Source organism: Scyliorhinus canicula, chromosome 5 (genome assembly GCF_902713615.1).
Source record: "Scyliorhinus canicula chromosome 5, sScyCan1.1, whole genome shotgun sequence".
Classification (NCBI taxonomy): Eukaryota; Metazoa; Chordata; class Chondrichthyes; order Carcharhiniformes; family Scyliorhinidae; genus Scyliorhinus; species Scyliorhinus canicula.
In genome coordinates this window covers 188,206,852-188,222,238 of record NC_052150.1, presented here as the reverse complement: position 1 = coordinate 188,222,238, position 15,387 = coordinate 188,206,852, and the positions used below count along the sequence as shown (strand labels likewise).

Sequence of the window (15,387 nt, the reverse complement as noted above, 5' to 3'; positions counted from 1 at the left end):
GCCTAGGATATGCAATAAGAGCAGCAATCTTGTTTCCGCCCCTCTCCAAGTCAACGCAGCATTTAGATCTTATTACTGCAACCTGTGGAAGTCCAAGACCCCTGCAAATAAATTGATCATGGCTGACTTTTTGAGTGGTCTGCACATCCCAACTGTTGAAGTGGCCAAGAGCTGTGGTTTAGACTCCCCATCACGCTCAGACGAGATTTTGAAATGTATTGGGCCCCCGACCCGGCTGGCTTCCCAATCAAGTTACAAAAAATTATCGGAATAACACTTACCCTTAATATTGGATATGTTTAATGACACTCGGGGATTAATGTCTGTTTTTATATTTAATGCCTTGGGGTTCATTGCCTCCCACCCTCACTCAAGCCTCTATTTCTTTGCTCCTTAAGGGGGGCAGGGACCCAGCCAAGTGTGGTTCATGCTGACCCATCTCACTTTTAAACAATTACATTAAGCTTCTGGCTAAGGTCCTGGTGCTCCGGCTAGATAAAGAACAGTACAGCACAGGAACAGGCCCTTCGGCCCTCCAAGCCTGCGCTGATTACGTGTCCTATCTAGACCAACCGCCTGTATCCTTCTATACCCTGTCTGTTCATGTGTCTACATAGATAAGTCTTAAAGTATCTACTCAACCACCGACTTGGCAGTGCATTCCAGGCCACCGCCACCATCTGTGTAAAAACACTTCCCCAGCATATCTCCAATGAACCTATCCCCCCTCACCTTGAACTTGTGCCCCCTTGTAATTGTCATTTCCGCCCTGGGAAAAAGCCTCCAACTGTTCATCCTATCTATACCCCTCATAATTTTATAAACTTCTATCAGGTCGCCCCTCAGCGTCTGTCTCTCGAGGGAGAACAATCCCAGTTTATTCAATCTCTCGCCTCGTAGCTAATACCCTCCATACCAGCCAACATCCTGGTAAACCTTTTCTGTACTCTCTCTCAAACCTCCACGTCCTTCTGGTAGAGTGGTGACCAGAATTGGACACAGTATTCCAAATGTGGCCCAACCAATGTTTTATATATCTAACATAATTTGCGAACTTTTATACTCGATGCTCCGTCCGATGAAGGCAAGCATGCCATATGTTTTTTTACCTCCATTTCTACCTGAGCTGCCACTTTTAAGGATCTGTGGGCCTGTGCGCCCAGATCTCTGTGTCTATGCTCTTGATGGTTCTGCCATTTATTTTATAGCTCTCACCTGAATTGAATCTACCAAAATGCATCACCTCGCATTTGTCTGGGTTAAATTCCATCTGCCATTTCTACGTCCAATTTTGCAGCCTCTCTTTATCCTGCTGTATTCTCTGATAGTCTTCATCATTATTCGCAACTCCTGCAATCTTAGTATTATCCGCAAACTTGTTAATCAGACCAGCTATGTTTTCTTCCAAGCCATTTATATATAATTACAAACAGCAGAGCCCAATACTGATCCCTGTGGATCACCGCTAGTTACAGACCTACATTTTGAAAAACACTTCCACTGTTACCCTCTGTCTTCTATGGCCAAGCCAGTTCTGAATCCACCTAGCCAGTTCACCCCTGATGCCGTGTTATCTAATCTTTTGCACCAGCCTGCCATGAGGGACCTTGTCAAATGCTTTACCAAAGTCCATGTAGACAACATCCACAGTCCTTCCCTCGTCAATCATTTTTGTCACCTCTTCAAAAAACTCAATTAAATTAGTGTGACATGACCACCCTCATACAAAATCATGCTGTCTGTCACTGATAAGACCATTAACTTCCTATCTCAGAATCTTACCCAACAACTTCACTATCACTGACGTCAAGCTCACTGGCCTACAATTACCCATGTTATCCTTGCTACCTTAACCAACAGGACAGTATTGGCCATCCTCCAATCCTCTGGGACCTCACCTATGACCAACGAGGAAACAAAGATTTCTGTTCAGAGGCCCAGCGTTTTCAGCTCTTGTCTCCCTCAGTAATCTGGGATAGATGCCATCTGGCCCTGGAGTTTTTTCTGCCTTCCAGGTATAATTATCGGCCAATATGGGTCACCTATTAAACATTATTGCTTCTCCTTCGCCACCACTCGAGCCTCAGGTTATAGTATTTCTGGACGCTGAGAAAGCATTTGATAGGTTGCAATTGCAGTGTTGATTTGAGATTCTCGGGAGATTTGGTTTCAGCCATAAATTTGCCTCCTCGATTCGCCTGTTGCATAAGGCCCCTACTGCCAGCGTTCGCACGATCATTCTACACTCGTATTACTTCCCCTTGGGAAGGGGTACCAGACAGGTTTGCCCTCTTTCCCCACTTTTGTTTGCCTTGGCAATAGAGCCTCTCTATAGCGTTGAGGGCCTCTGATAAACGGAGGGGTATTTGTTGGGATGAGGCAAAGCATCGGGTATGACTTTATGCAGATTACCTACTTGTACACATCCGATTCCCTCCATAGATAGCATACTGAAGATACTTAATACATTTGGCCCCTTTTCTGGTTATAAATTGAATTTAGACAAGAATGAGTCTTATGATGAACCCCCCTCTCCACCTCCCTGGTAGAAGAGCTCAGTTTAGCTCATTCCCTTTCTGCCTTTTCAATAATCAATTTCCATTATTTGGGGGTCCAGGTGGCTATAATCACTTCATACTTTAAATTACTCAAACCTGATCAATAATGTCAGCGGGTCTATAAAGGTGTAACAACTTTCTTCTGTCTATGGCGGGTAGGACCCAAAAGATAAAAATGAATGTATTTCTAGGTTTTTATTTTTCTTTCAAAATATCCCCATTTTTTTGCCCAAATTATTTGGGTAACAAATTGATTTCTGCTTTAATTTGAGCGGGTGAGAGTCCCAGAGTCCACAGTGTTCTATTCCAGAGAGACAGGCGGGCGGGAGGCTTGGCTTTCCCAAATTTTTTGTTTACTCTTAAGCTGCTCACGTTCAAAATGTCTTGGAGTGGATGAGTGACCCCGACTCGATTTGGGGCAGAATGTAGGCTCTCTCTACTCTTCATGCTGCAATTACTGCACCACTGCCCATCTCTCCTGCTACATTTTACTCAAATCCAGTGGTGGTCTCCTCCCTCAGGATTTCATTATTTTCAGATTCATAACTTTTTCCGTAAGGTTTTTCCTTCCTTTCCTTTGGCCCCGCCTCTTGCTGAAGAAGGTTTTACTCTTGGCTCAACCTGGCGAAGGGTCTATTTCGGCCTTAATGGCTATATTCTCTTGTCTGATCCCTCCCCATTGGGTGGGCTAAGATGGGAGAGGGAGCTGTGTCCTCTGCTTAATGATGAGACTTGGAGGGAGGTCCTCTACAGGGTCAGCTCCATGTCCTCTTATATCCGATTGAATTTAATCCAGTTCAAAGTACTACACAAGACGCACTTGATCGTGGCAAGGATAAGTGGGGTTTTCCCAAACGTGGAGGACTACTGTGATCGTTGTTCACTTGCCCGACACACACATTTTAGTTCTGTCCCAAACTTGCCAGTTTCTGGATTTCCTTTTTCAACGCTATATTGGAGATTCTTCAGATAGTTCTAGAGCCATGTCCATTGGCAGCCACATTTGGGGTCTCAGACTCACCGGCATTTCAGTCTGGAGTAGGGGCGAATGTTGTCACCTTTGCTTTCCTGGTGAATATTGCTTAGCTTGAAGTCTAACGCGATGAGAGGGTTGACCTGTGAATTTTCATTGTACCGCCTCCAATATGGTATCCTTCCTTCAATATGAAAAGCAAAATGGCACACGGAATTCCGTTGTGTCCTCACTGAAGCCCTGTAGAATTCTAGCATGACTTCTTTACTCTTGCACTCCAATCCCCTTGCAATCAATGCTTCCCTATCACTGAAATTAAACTGACTGGATTGAAGTTCTGGGTTTTTTTTGAACAAGATTGTAACGTTGCAATTCTCTGGTCATCTGGCATCGCCTCTGAATCTAAGAAAGACTGGAAAGTCACGGCTAGTGGCGCCTTAAATTCCACACTCATTCCCCTTCGTCTGAATCACTAAATAAAGAATTCTTTTTTTTTCAAGAGAAATCTTGATGTAAAAGCATTTTGGCAAAGAATCGCAGTTGCAAAGGGACTCATTAAGAAAATAAATTCCTGGTTTGCATAAAATATGAATACACAACATGGTATTTAAAGAAGTATTGGCCCAGATGTGGCAACCGATGGCAAATGAACAGCACTTGAGTTCATTGCACTTAGTGGTCCACAGACTTTGGCATTTATGCTGTGATTTGTGGTTATCAGACAGCAGCACATTCTACAGAGGATCTGGGGCCATAGAATCCCTACAGTGCAGAAGGAGGCCATTCAGTCCATTGGGTCTGCATGGGTCCTCCAAAAAGAGATCATAAGGCACGGAAAGAAAAAGTGAAAAAGAAAGCATTTTTTAAAAAATGTTCAATAATTGTTAAAACCGGAAGGGATGGGTTGCCATATTTATAAAAGTACATTTTCAGTTCTAGATACGTTTCTCAATTAAGTATTCCATGCATTAAAATAATTTACACTTGAATAGACAAGACCTACCTTTTTCTGGTGTATTTAGTTGGTCAGTACCCAAATAACACCATTCAGATATTATGTTGCATTTCTTGGAAAGGTGCATGTACAGTGAAGCTTGACAAGAAACAGGACAAAGTGAACAGCAACTTGCTGAATTCTACAGTTAACTATGCATCTGCGATTGTCTAAGTTTCCTGATTTACTCCTTAATTACAATGATCACTGTTGGCCTAACTATTATACTTAACAGAAAATCTGGGCCATTGTGCAAAAGCATAATTAGTTTACCAGTAACTTTTTTTATGCAGATCAAGTGTTTGGATGCAATCTCAGTAGTCTTTGTCAGAGAGAGAACACAACTGTACCGCAATTTGTGATGACATGTATTGATCACGTGGAGAAAGAAGGTATGAAATTCTAAGACTTGATTTGGTAAAAGACTACTGTGACATAAATTGTTTGTGAAATCTTTTCTATACTGGTTTAGCTCACCAGGCTAAATTGCTGGCTTTTAAAGCAGACCAAGCAGGCCAGCAGCACGGTTTGATTCCCGTACCAGCCTCCCCGGACAGGCGTCGGAATGTGGCGACTAGGGGCTTTTCACAGTAACTTCATTGAAGCCTACTCGTGACAATAAGCGATTTTCATTTCATTTCATTTTTCAATTGTTTGCTTATTCAAAGTAATGGTACAAAATGGCAACACAATACTGGCCAGGATTCTCCTTTTCAGAGAAACTAAATGCTGACGCCTGAACTGATTCGCGTGAATCCTACAACCCTGAAAGCGGCGCCAGTCCTGGAGTGATTCAGCTCATCCTAAAGGGCTAGCACAGGTGCCACGTGGAACTAGTGCAAGAAGATGGCACTGATTCCGCTGAGCACACCCTTTGATGGGTCAGCTTGGGCAGAGGATACCTAGGGGGGTGGCCTGGGGAGGCATCCTTATAACCTATGGCGCTAACAGTGGGCAATCGGGCATGCGCAATCGCATAGCTGCCTTGCAGGCTATGGTAATGGTGGGACGTGCCCGCCCACCCCCACCCCACGGCACTCCTGGCCACCCACCCGCTACTTCCCCTAGCCCTGGTAGAAGCCCCCGGCCAGCGGCACAACTGTAGGCACACGAGAGTGTTATTGGACACTTTATACCTCCTCTCCACCTAACTTGCGGGCGGCATGCCAGCACAGTGGTTAGCATTGTTTATTCTGTGGAGTCTGCACGTTGTCCCTGTGTCACTGTCTGTGTGGAGTCGGCACGCTCTCCCGTGTCTGCGTGGGTTTCCTCCGGGTGCTCCGGTTTCTTCCCACAATCCAAAGCTGTACAGGTTAGGTGGATTGGCCATGCTAAATTGCTCTTTGTACCCAAAATGGTTAGGTGGAGTTACTGGGTTATGGGGATAGGGTGGAAGTGTGCGCTTAAGTATGGTGCTCTTTCCAAGAGCTGGTGCAGACTTGATGGTCTCCTTCTGCCCTGTAAATTCAATGATCTTTGTGATTGTGGGAGGAAACCGTAGCACCTGGAGGAAACCAGCGCAGACACGGCGAGAAAGTGGAAACTCCACATAGGCAAGTAACCTGAGGCCGTCCGAGACCCTGGAGCTGTGAGGCAGCAGTGCTAACCACTGTGTCGCCCTCTTTTCTTAATTTTAAATAGCACAAGTGAACCCCGCCATTGGTAATTCCTCCTGGCAGAGCATCGCTGTGGGCCTGGAAATTGCCAGGTCAGGCCCGTTAATGATATGCCAGTGGTGTTCACTGTACAATTTGCATTCATGCCGCTGTCGAAGTAACAGAGCAAGGCATTCTGTTGGGCGCCCGGTGCTGCCCTCGATTCAACTGATGTGCTATTCTCCGTCCAAACGCACGCGCTTCAACGATTCTGGCGTCGGTGGACAGAGAATCCTGCCCACTGTTTCTAGCTACCAATAACTCTGAGCGTCTTTTAATTTTGGTATAAATTTCAATTAATCTCATTTTGCTACAATAAATCATTTTTTGAATGAAAATATAAGTTCTGGCAACATTGGACTATAACATTTTGCAATTCGGAACCATTAGTCTAGGAGTTTCTGGTTGTTGATACTCTCCTGTTCTTACACTGTTGCATGTTATGTCATCAGGCTTAAACATTGATGGTCTGTATAGGGTGAGTGGCAACCTGGCTGTTATACAAAAACTTCGCTTTGCAGTCAACCATGGTAAGTCATTTTATTAACCACATGCATATATTTTTAAATGATAATGTATAAAGTTCGCAGTAGAGCATATAATAATAGTACGTTTGGTTAAGCACACCTTCAAGTTCAGATCTTGAATTCAAATATAAATCTTGAATGTGCGTGAAATGCAACGGGCATGGTTAGTAGCCTGCTTCTAGGTCTCTGCTGATTCTCTTGATCCAGCCATTGAGGTGTGAAACAACTCCTCACACTTATGTGCCTTCTGATTTTTACTTTCTTCTTTATATGGAGCACCTAGTTTTAAACTTGAGAACCTTGTTAAGATCAAAAATATAGCACATTGAATCATGGATATAAACCTGTATAGCAAGGCACCATGATGTTGGTAGTATTTTTACTTTTTAAACTTATTTCCACTTCGTATTCCAGAGCTGCAGGCTAAGAAAAGTTACTCATGAGCAGAATTGGATGTAACTAACTGTACCACTTAAGTGAGGAAGAAATTGGGAGTTGATAGCAATTTCTGTACATCAAGAAAAAAATACCCAATTTATATATGTGAACCTTAGCATACTGGGTTGGCATATTAACAAAAAATAATTCCGATCACCTCAATTGATCCAGATTTTTCTTCACATTTTTTTGAATGAAAATATTAATTCTGCCAACATTGGACTTCGGTTCTCAAAATGTGGATATGCTGACACACTGAACTTCTCCTTCATGAACTTTTGCTGTGATAATAATGATGGTTCCAGAGTTGCGTTTGGGAAGGGGCTTTGAAAATTTTGACTACGCTTAATGATGAAACAAGTGATATGTGTCCAGTTCATGGTTATAGCCAACTTGAAAGTAAACATGTTACATATAGGTGCAGTTTTGTACTTTCTGGTTGTAGTGGACATAGGAAGGGAGGTTCTGCTCAAAACCCCTTGATCAGTTGTTGCATTGCATCCTGGAGATTGCGAATACTGCAATTTCCCTTTGTCAAAGCATCAGAAATGGGGATGTTCACTGATGAACGCATGATGTTCAATTCCAGTCGCAAATCCTCTGCTGAACGAGTCAATCCATGTCTGCATGCAGCAAGCCTGGAAAACATCCAGGCTTGGTCTGAAAAGTGGGAGCTTCCCAAGTGCCACGCAATGATCATCCACCCTTCGCATACAGTAGAATTACTATCACTGAATCTTCCACTGTCAACATCCTGGAGGTGACCATTGACCAGAAACATAAATAGGAACATAGGAATTAGGAGCAGAAGTATGCAATTCGGCCCTTCGAGCTGGTTCCGACATTCAACCAAGAGTTGTTCAGGGTCTAGGCATTCTGTGGTGATTTAGTAGCCTCCTGACTCCTCAAATCCAAATCTTTAATGCACTACTCATGAGAAGATTCGACATTGAATGCAGATTGCTTTGAGTCACTAAGTTCCTGGAAGATAAATGCTTTTCTCTTGGTGAAAATAGTCATTAACTGGCATCTAAGTCGCACGAATGTGATCTTATCCAATTTCTGCCGTATGTTAGCCTGCGTTTTGAACGAGCTTAAAATTGTAGAATACTTAGTGAACAATCTGACATGGATTGAGTGGATGGACAGGCACTGTTTCCCAGGGGTCAGTCACCAGAAGGCATAGGTTTAAGGTCTATGGGGCAGAATTTAGAGGGGATGTGCGAGGCAGACTTTTTATGCAGAGGGTGGTGAGTGCCTGGAACGTGTTGCCATGGGAGGTTGTGGAAGCAGATACATTAATGGTGTTCAAAAGGCATCTTGACAAACGCTTGGATAGGATGGGTATAGAGGGATACGGCACAAGGAAGTGCTGAGGGTTTTGGCAAAGGATTGGTGTCATGACTGGTACAGGTTTGGAGGGCTGAAGGGCCTGTTCCTGTGCGGTATTGTTCGTTTAACTTTATGATGGAGAGATGAATCACTGAAAATGTATAGGCTAACAAAGCTTCCCTACAATTGTCCTGTGGCTGCAATGATTGACCTCCAATAACAGTTGTCATTGATCTAATCTTCCCACACTTGTTCTGTTGAATGGATAATTCTAGCCTCCAAATCAGGAGAGCCTGACTGAGTGAAAAGGGATGGTGATCTAAGGAAAACCCGCCAGTTTAGATTCATAAATTGAAATCTACAAAATATGATCAACTTTTAAACAAAATATATGGCACCATGTCACATTGCAACATTTAATAGATTTTTCTGCTCAGATTTTCAAGACCAATAAATTACTGAATAAGTGGCGAGTATTTTTCTAACCATTGGATAGTAATAATAGCGACGGAGAGATTCCTAAAACCATTTCTAACATGGCTTAATCAATGTAAATTTATTTTTTGGAGAGTTATGTGCTGAACTCATGGTTATTTTCTGTTAAACTTTATTGATAGGAAGGAAATGTGTTTTTAAGCATCGTGAAGAAAGAAAGCTATTTAACACAAAATCAGCAATTAATGCATCAGCGGCATTTGTATTTGTACAAATTGTGATTTGTGCTGAATCTCAAAGATATAAGACTTTCAATTCCTATTAAGGCCCGAGTAGAACTGAGGTGGATTGTCTGACTAGGAACCAGAAAATGGTGTGGGGGAAGAAACCTGTTTCACAGGTAATCTTCGCTTATTTTCTATGTGGTGTGGCTATTTTCCAGTTTTGGAGATGGGGGAGATTTTGAGAGGTGTGTGTTTCTCAGACCCCAAAGTTTTGGGGGGGGAAATTGATCCTTGAAGATATTGGTTATCTACAATTGTGACCGATGGCTCCCTGAGAAACTGAATAATGGAAAGAAACATAACCTCTCTTCTGCTTCTATTGGACCCTCACATGGCCAGAGTAGAGTTCTTCCAATCCGATTCCAGGCTTCTGTTGGAGTGGGGACTTTGCTGTCATGATATGCCTGTTCTGAGGATGAAAATGATCCTGTCCCCATAATTTAAGATGAACTCTGTGTTAGTAACTGCAGGTGGTTAAAAGTCCCACACTTACATAGGGTTTATTCTCGGATAGACTTCTTCGTGGTGAGTAGGGGACTGATTCCGAGAGTGGAGGAGGCCGAATATTCGGCCATTGCAATCTCCGACCACGCTCCGCATTGGATGGAGTTGGAGATGGGGGAGGTGCGGGACCAGCGCCCGTTGTGGCGGTTGGATGTGGGGTTGTTGGCGGAGGAGGAGGTGTGTAGGAGGGTCCGGGCAAGTACTGAGGGGTACCTCGAGGTGAATGATACGGGGGAGGTCCAGGTGGGGATGGTCTGGGAAGCCCTGAAGGCAGTGATTCGTGGGGAGCTGATATCCATCCGGGCACACAGGGAGAGGAGTGAGAGGGATAGACTGGTGGGGAAGATGCTGGAGGTAGATAGGAGGTACGCGGAGGCACCAGAGGAGGGACTGTTGGGGGAGAGGCGCAGCCTACAGGCTAAATTTGATTTGCTGACCACTAGAAAGGCAGAGGCACAGTGGAGCAAGGCACAAGGGGCAGTGTATGAACATGGTGAAAAGGCGAGTAGGATGCTGGCTCATCAGCTCCGCAAGCGGGATGCGGCTAAGGAAATTGCTGGAGTGAGAGACAAGAGTGGGAATGTGGTGCGGAAGGGGGTAGAGGTGAATGAGGTCTTCAAGGACTTTTACGGGGAACTGTACCGGTCGGAGCCAATGGTGGAGAGGAGGGGAATGGAGAGGTTTCTCGACGGGCTATCTTTCCCGAAGGTGCAGGAGGAGCAGGTGGAGGGGTTGGGGGCGCCGATTGAGCTGGAGGAGCTAATTAAGGGGATCGGACAGATGCAGTCAGGGAAGGCGCCGGGGCCGGATGGGTTCCCGGTGGAATTTTATAAAAAGTTTGTGGATCTAGTGGGCCCCTTGCTGGTGCGGACACTTAATGAAGGGTGGGAAGTGGGGACTTTGCCCCCAACGATGTCGCGGGTGCTGATTTAGTTCATCTTAAAGAGGGACAAGGACCCCCAGCAGTGTGGTTCATACAGGCCCATATCTCTCCTTAATGTGGATGCCAAGGTGCTGGCAAAAATCCTGGCCACCAGGATAGAGGACTGTGTGCCAGGGGTTGTGCACGAGGACCAGACAGGTTTTGTGAAGGGAAGGCAGCTGAACACGAATGTGCGGAGATTGTTGAATGTCATCATGATGCCGGCGATTGAGGGGGAGGCTGAGATAGTGGTGGCGCTGGATGCGGAGAAGGCCTTCGATAGAGTGGAGTGGGGGTACTTATGGGAGGTGTTGGGGAGGTTTGGATTTGGTGAAGGGTTTATTAGATGGGTGAGGCTGCTATATGAGGCCCCGATGGCGTGTGTGGCCACGAATGGGGGGAGGTCGGAGTACTTCCGGCTTTACCGAGGGACCAGGCAGGGTTGCCCCCTGTCCCCCTTGTTGTTTGCATTGGCAATCGAGCCGTTGGTGATGGCGTTGAGGGATTCAGGGAGGTGGAGAGGTTTGGTTCGAGGTGGGGAGGAACATAGGGTGTCGTTGTATGCCGATGACCTGTTACTGTATGTGGCGACCCGGTGGGAGGGATGCCGGGGGTGATGGAGCTGCTAGCTGAGTTTGGGACCTTTTCAGGCTATAAACTAAATCTAGGCAAGAGTGAGGTGTTTGTGGTGCACCCTGGAGACCAGGAGGAAGGAATTGGTAAGCTCCCGCTTAGGAGGGCAGGGGAGAGTTTTAGGTACCTGGGTGTGCAGGTGGCCAGGGACTGGGGGACTCTTCACAAGCATAATTTCACCAGGCTTGTGGATCAGATGGAGGAGGGGTTCAAGAGGTGGGACATGCTGCCATTGTCGTTGGCGGGGAGGGTGCAGTCCGTCAAAATAACGGTGCTTCCGAGGTTCTTGTTCCTCTTTCAGTGCCTGCCCATCTTCATCCCCAGGGCCTTCTTTAAGAGGGTGACTAGCAGTATTTTAAGCTTTGTGTGGGCACATGGGACTCCGAGAGTGAAGAGGGTTTTCCTGGAGCGAGGGAGGGATAGTGGCGGGCTGGCGCTGCCCAACCTTTTGGAGTACTATTGGGTGGCCAATGTGTCAATGGTGCGTAAATGGGTGATGGAGGGGGGGGGGGGGGGGGGGAGGGGGGCGTGGAAAAAGAATGGAGATGGCGTCATGTAGAGGTACAAGCCTGGGTGCCTTGGCAACGGTGCCGTTGCCGGTCTCTCCTAAGAGGTATACCACGAGCCCGGTGGTGGCGGCGACCCTAAGAATCTGGGGACAGTAGAGATGGCACAGGGGGGAAACAAGGGGCTCGATGGAGGCTCCATTAGGTGGAAATCATCGGTTCATCCCGGGGAACACTGATGAGGGATTTAGGGGGTGGCAAAGGGTGGGCATCAGTAAATTGAGGGACCTGTTTATTGGCGGGAGGTTTGCGGGCCTGGGGGAACTGGAAGATAAATTTGGGCTCCCCAAGGGAACATGTTCAGATACTTGCAGGGAAAGGCGTTTGCTAGGCGACAGGTAGAGGAGTTCCCTTTGCTGCCCTCGCGGGGGGCGATGGACAGAGTGCTTTCGGGGGTGTGGATCGGAGAGGGGAAAGTGTCCGACATTTATAAGGTAATGCAGGAGGTGGAGGAGTCGTCAGTGGAGGAGCTGAAGGCTAAATGGGAGGGGGAACTTGGGGAGCAGATAGAGGACGGGACTTGGGCGGATGCCTTGGAGAGAGTCAACTCTTCCTCTTCATGTGCGAGGCTTAGTCTCATCCAATTCAAGGTGCTGCACCGGGCCCACATGCCCGGGACGAGGATGAGTAGGTTCTTTGGGGGTGAGGACAGGTGCACCAGGTGTTCGGGGAGTCCGGCGAATCATGCCCATATGTTCTGGGCATGCCCGGCACTGGAAGGATTCTGGAAGGGGGTGGCGGGGACGGTGTCGAGGGTGGTTGGATCCAGGGTGGGGACTCGCGATTTTTGGAGTTGCGGTGGAGCCGGGAGTGCAGGAGGCGAAAGAGGCCGGTGTCCTGGCCTTTGCGTCCCTAGTAGCCCGGCGGAGGATCTTGCTGCAGTGGAAGGATGCGAGGCCCCCAAGTGTGGAGACATGGATCAGTGACATGGCGGGATTTATAAAATTGGAGAGGGTCAAATTTGCCCTGAGAGGATCAATACATGGGTTCTATAAACGGTGGCAGCCTTTTCTGGACTTTGTGGCTCAAAGATAGGTATCTTGGTCAATAGCAGCAGCAACCCGGGGGGGGGGGGGGGGTGTTCCTTATTGTAGTTTCTATTTTTTTCCTATGGTTATGTAACTTAACATTGTGTTAATTTAAGTTGTTGTTAATATGTTGTGTTGTTCATTGAGGAGGGGTGAATGTTTATGATTGCTATTGTTATTGTTGGTATTTTATTGTGGTTCGATGTATAAATACAAAATTTTTCAATAAAATTTTTTTTTTTTTTAAAAGTCCCACACTTGTAGTGCAAGAGCAAGGACAACCAAATTTCTGGCCTGCAATGTTTACCATTGCCTGCCATTGTATGTGCTGTGTTTATGATTTTCCCTATCTGGGTCTTCCAGTGGCAGCCATTTGGTGGCTCCTTCACGAGGTGGAAATGTTTGGTCCTTTTCGCCTGATATAGGATGTGTTTGCTGGTGCAAAATGCATGAACAGTGAGAAATAGGAATTCTCCTCCTGAAAGGTGTGTTTGTGGCTTATGGAGCAGGAGTGTAACAATCAAGGGGCAGCAGTTGGGCCACGAGGACTTTCGAAGTGCGACAGAGGGAAAGATGGCTGAGGTCTCTGGGGCGTCGTTGTCTGCCCAGTCTACAGAGCAATTGAACGCCAAGTTCCAACAGCAGAGGCAAGAGGCCTCGGAGGAACTGGCTACGGCAGCAGAGCCTATCAGGGCGACTATTGAGAGAATGGAGCAACGGCTAGAGGCACAGAGTTGAGCCTTCCAGAAGGTGGAGGAGTTGGTGGTGGATCATGAGGAGCTTTTGACCTCGTTGGAAGCAGAGATGGTGATCCTGGTGGAGGGCCAAAAGCGGCTGAAGGGAGGAGGTGGAGGACCTGGAGAATTGCTCCAGGAGGCAGAATCTCCAGATTGTGAGGCTGCCTGAAGGGATTGCGGGAACGCTGGCCACAAAGTATGTGGCAGATATGTTCGAGACGTTGATTGCGGGGGGGGGGGGGGGGGGGGGGGTGTCTTTGATTGTCCTCCCAAGGTGGATCGAGCACACAGGGTGTTGAAGAGGAGACCGAATGCGGGGGAGCAGCCAAGGGCGATGGTGGTGCAGTTTCATCGTTTCCTGGATAAGGAGAAGATTCTGCAGTGGGCGAAGGAGACGTGGTGCATACCTATCAGGAATTGGGTGCAGAGTTGGCCAAGTGGTGGGCTGGGTTCAATAAGGTTAAGTCGGCCCTCAACAAGAAAGGGGTGAAGTTCGGGGTGTTGTACCCTGCTCGTCTGTGGGTCATGCACCAGACTCAGGAATTTTATTTTGATATGCCGGAGGATGCGAGTAAATTTGAAAGACCATGGACAGGGAGACTTGTACAGGGAATGCGGGTGTGAATGCCGTGTGGATTGTTGTATTTACTGCATTTGGGTGTGGATTGTGTTCAACTGTTCTTGGGAAATTGTGGGTGAGGTGTGGTGGGGTAAAGGGGGGGTTGCCTCGGGTGGGGGCCACCATGCTAGCAGGTCAGGTCATTACAGGAGTGAATTGGGGGGGAGAGAGACGCTCTGTGGAGGGAGTGGGGAAGGGATGTGGAATGGGATGGTTTTCTTTTTCTTTGTCTATGGGGAAGGGATGCTGATTTGGGTGGAGTTGATGTGGCACAGTTGGTTAAGGGGAGATGACAGCGGACATCTTGGGGAGGCCCAGAGGGTGAGTGAGGTGTGGAGGTGGTTAAAGAGGGGCTATGGCTGATCGGGGGATGTTCTGGGAGATTAAGAAGTCGTGCTTTTACGCATTTAAGGAGTTTGATGGCAGACGTTGGGTTTCTTCAGGATAGACATTTGACCGGGGGTGCGGTAGCGCGGTGGTGTTGATGTTGATAATAATAGGTTGGCTTTTGAGGTAGGGGTGTATAGTGACAGACCCGGGGGGTAGATTTGTGATGGTGAGTGGGAGGTTGCAGCCCATGGTGTTGGTGAATGTGTATCCAAATTGGGATGATGTAGAGTTTTTGAGGCGGGTTTTGGCAAAGATTCCAGACCTGGACATGCACTGGCTGATTATGGGGGTGGTATTTTAATACGGTGCTGGACCGAGGTTGGACTGTTCGTTTCCCAGGTCCCTGAACATGTCGACCATGGCAAAGGAGTTGTTGTGGTTCATGGAATTCATGGGAAGAGCAGGGCGAGGGCAAAGGAACTTGCGTACTTCTCGCAGATCCACCTGGTGTACTCGCAGATTGATTTTTTTTGTCTTGGACAAGACGCTGTTGGCGAGGGTGGTTGGATCGGAGTATTCGGCAATCGTGGTGTTTGACCACGTGCCGCATTGGGTGGATTTGCAGATTGCAAGGGGGAGTCCCCAACGGCCGCATTGGAGGTTGGATGTGGGGTTATGGGCGGAAAAGGAGATTTGAGAGTAGGTAAGGGTGGCTATCTGGAACTATGTGGAGCAGAATAAGACGGTTGAGGTTTCCGCCTTCACATTGTGGGAGGCGTGAGGGGAGGGTTTATCTCAATCTGGGCACACAAAGAGAGGATGGAGCGAGCTGAGGGGTTGACGTTGGTGGAG

The 15,387-nt window shown here is 47.1% G+C and overlaps 1 protein-coding gene across 4 annotated transcripts in view; it reads left to right on the top strand.

Annotated features, from left to right (window-relative positions):
- The window catches only part of arhgap12b (Rho GTPase activating protein 12b), a 297,001-nt gene that overhangs the window by 256,363 nt on the left and 25,251 nt on the right, over positions 1 to 15,387 (top strand). For all 4 annotated transcript variants that reach the window (XM_038798268.1, XM_038798267.1, XM_038798265.1 and 1 more), the window contains 2 exons: positions 4,819 to 4,917; positions 6,633 to 6,710. In XM_038798268.1, the coding sequence (XP_038654196.1) occupies positions 4,819 to 4,917; positions 6,633 to 6,710 (177 nt within the window). The remainder of the gene's footprint in view (positions 1 to 4,818; positions 4,918 to 6,632; positions 6,711 to 15,387) is intronic.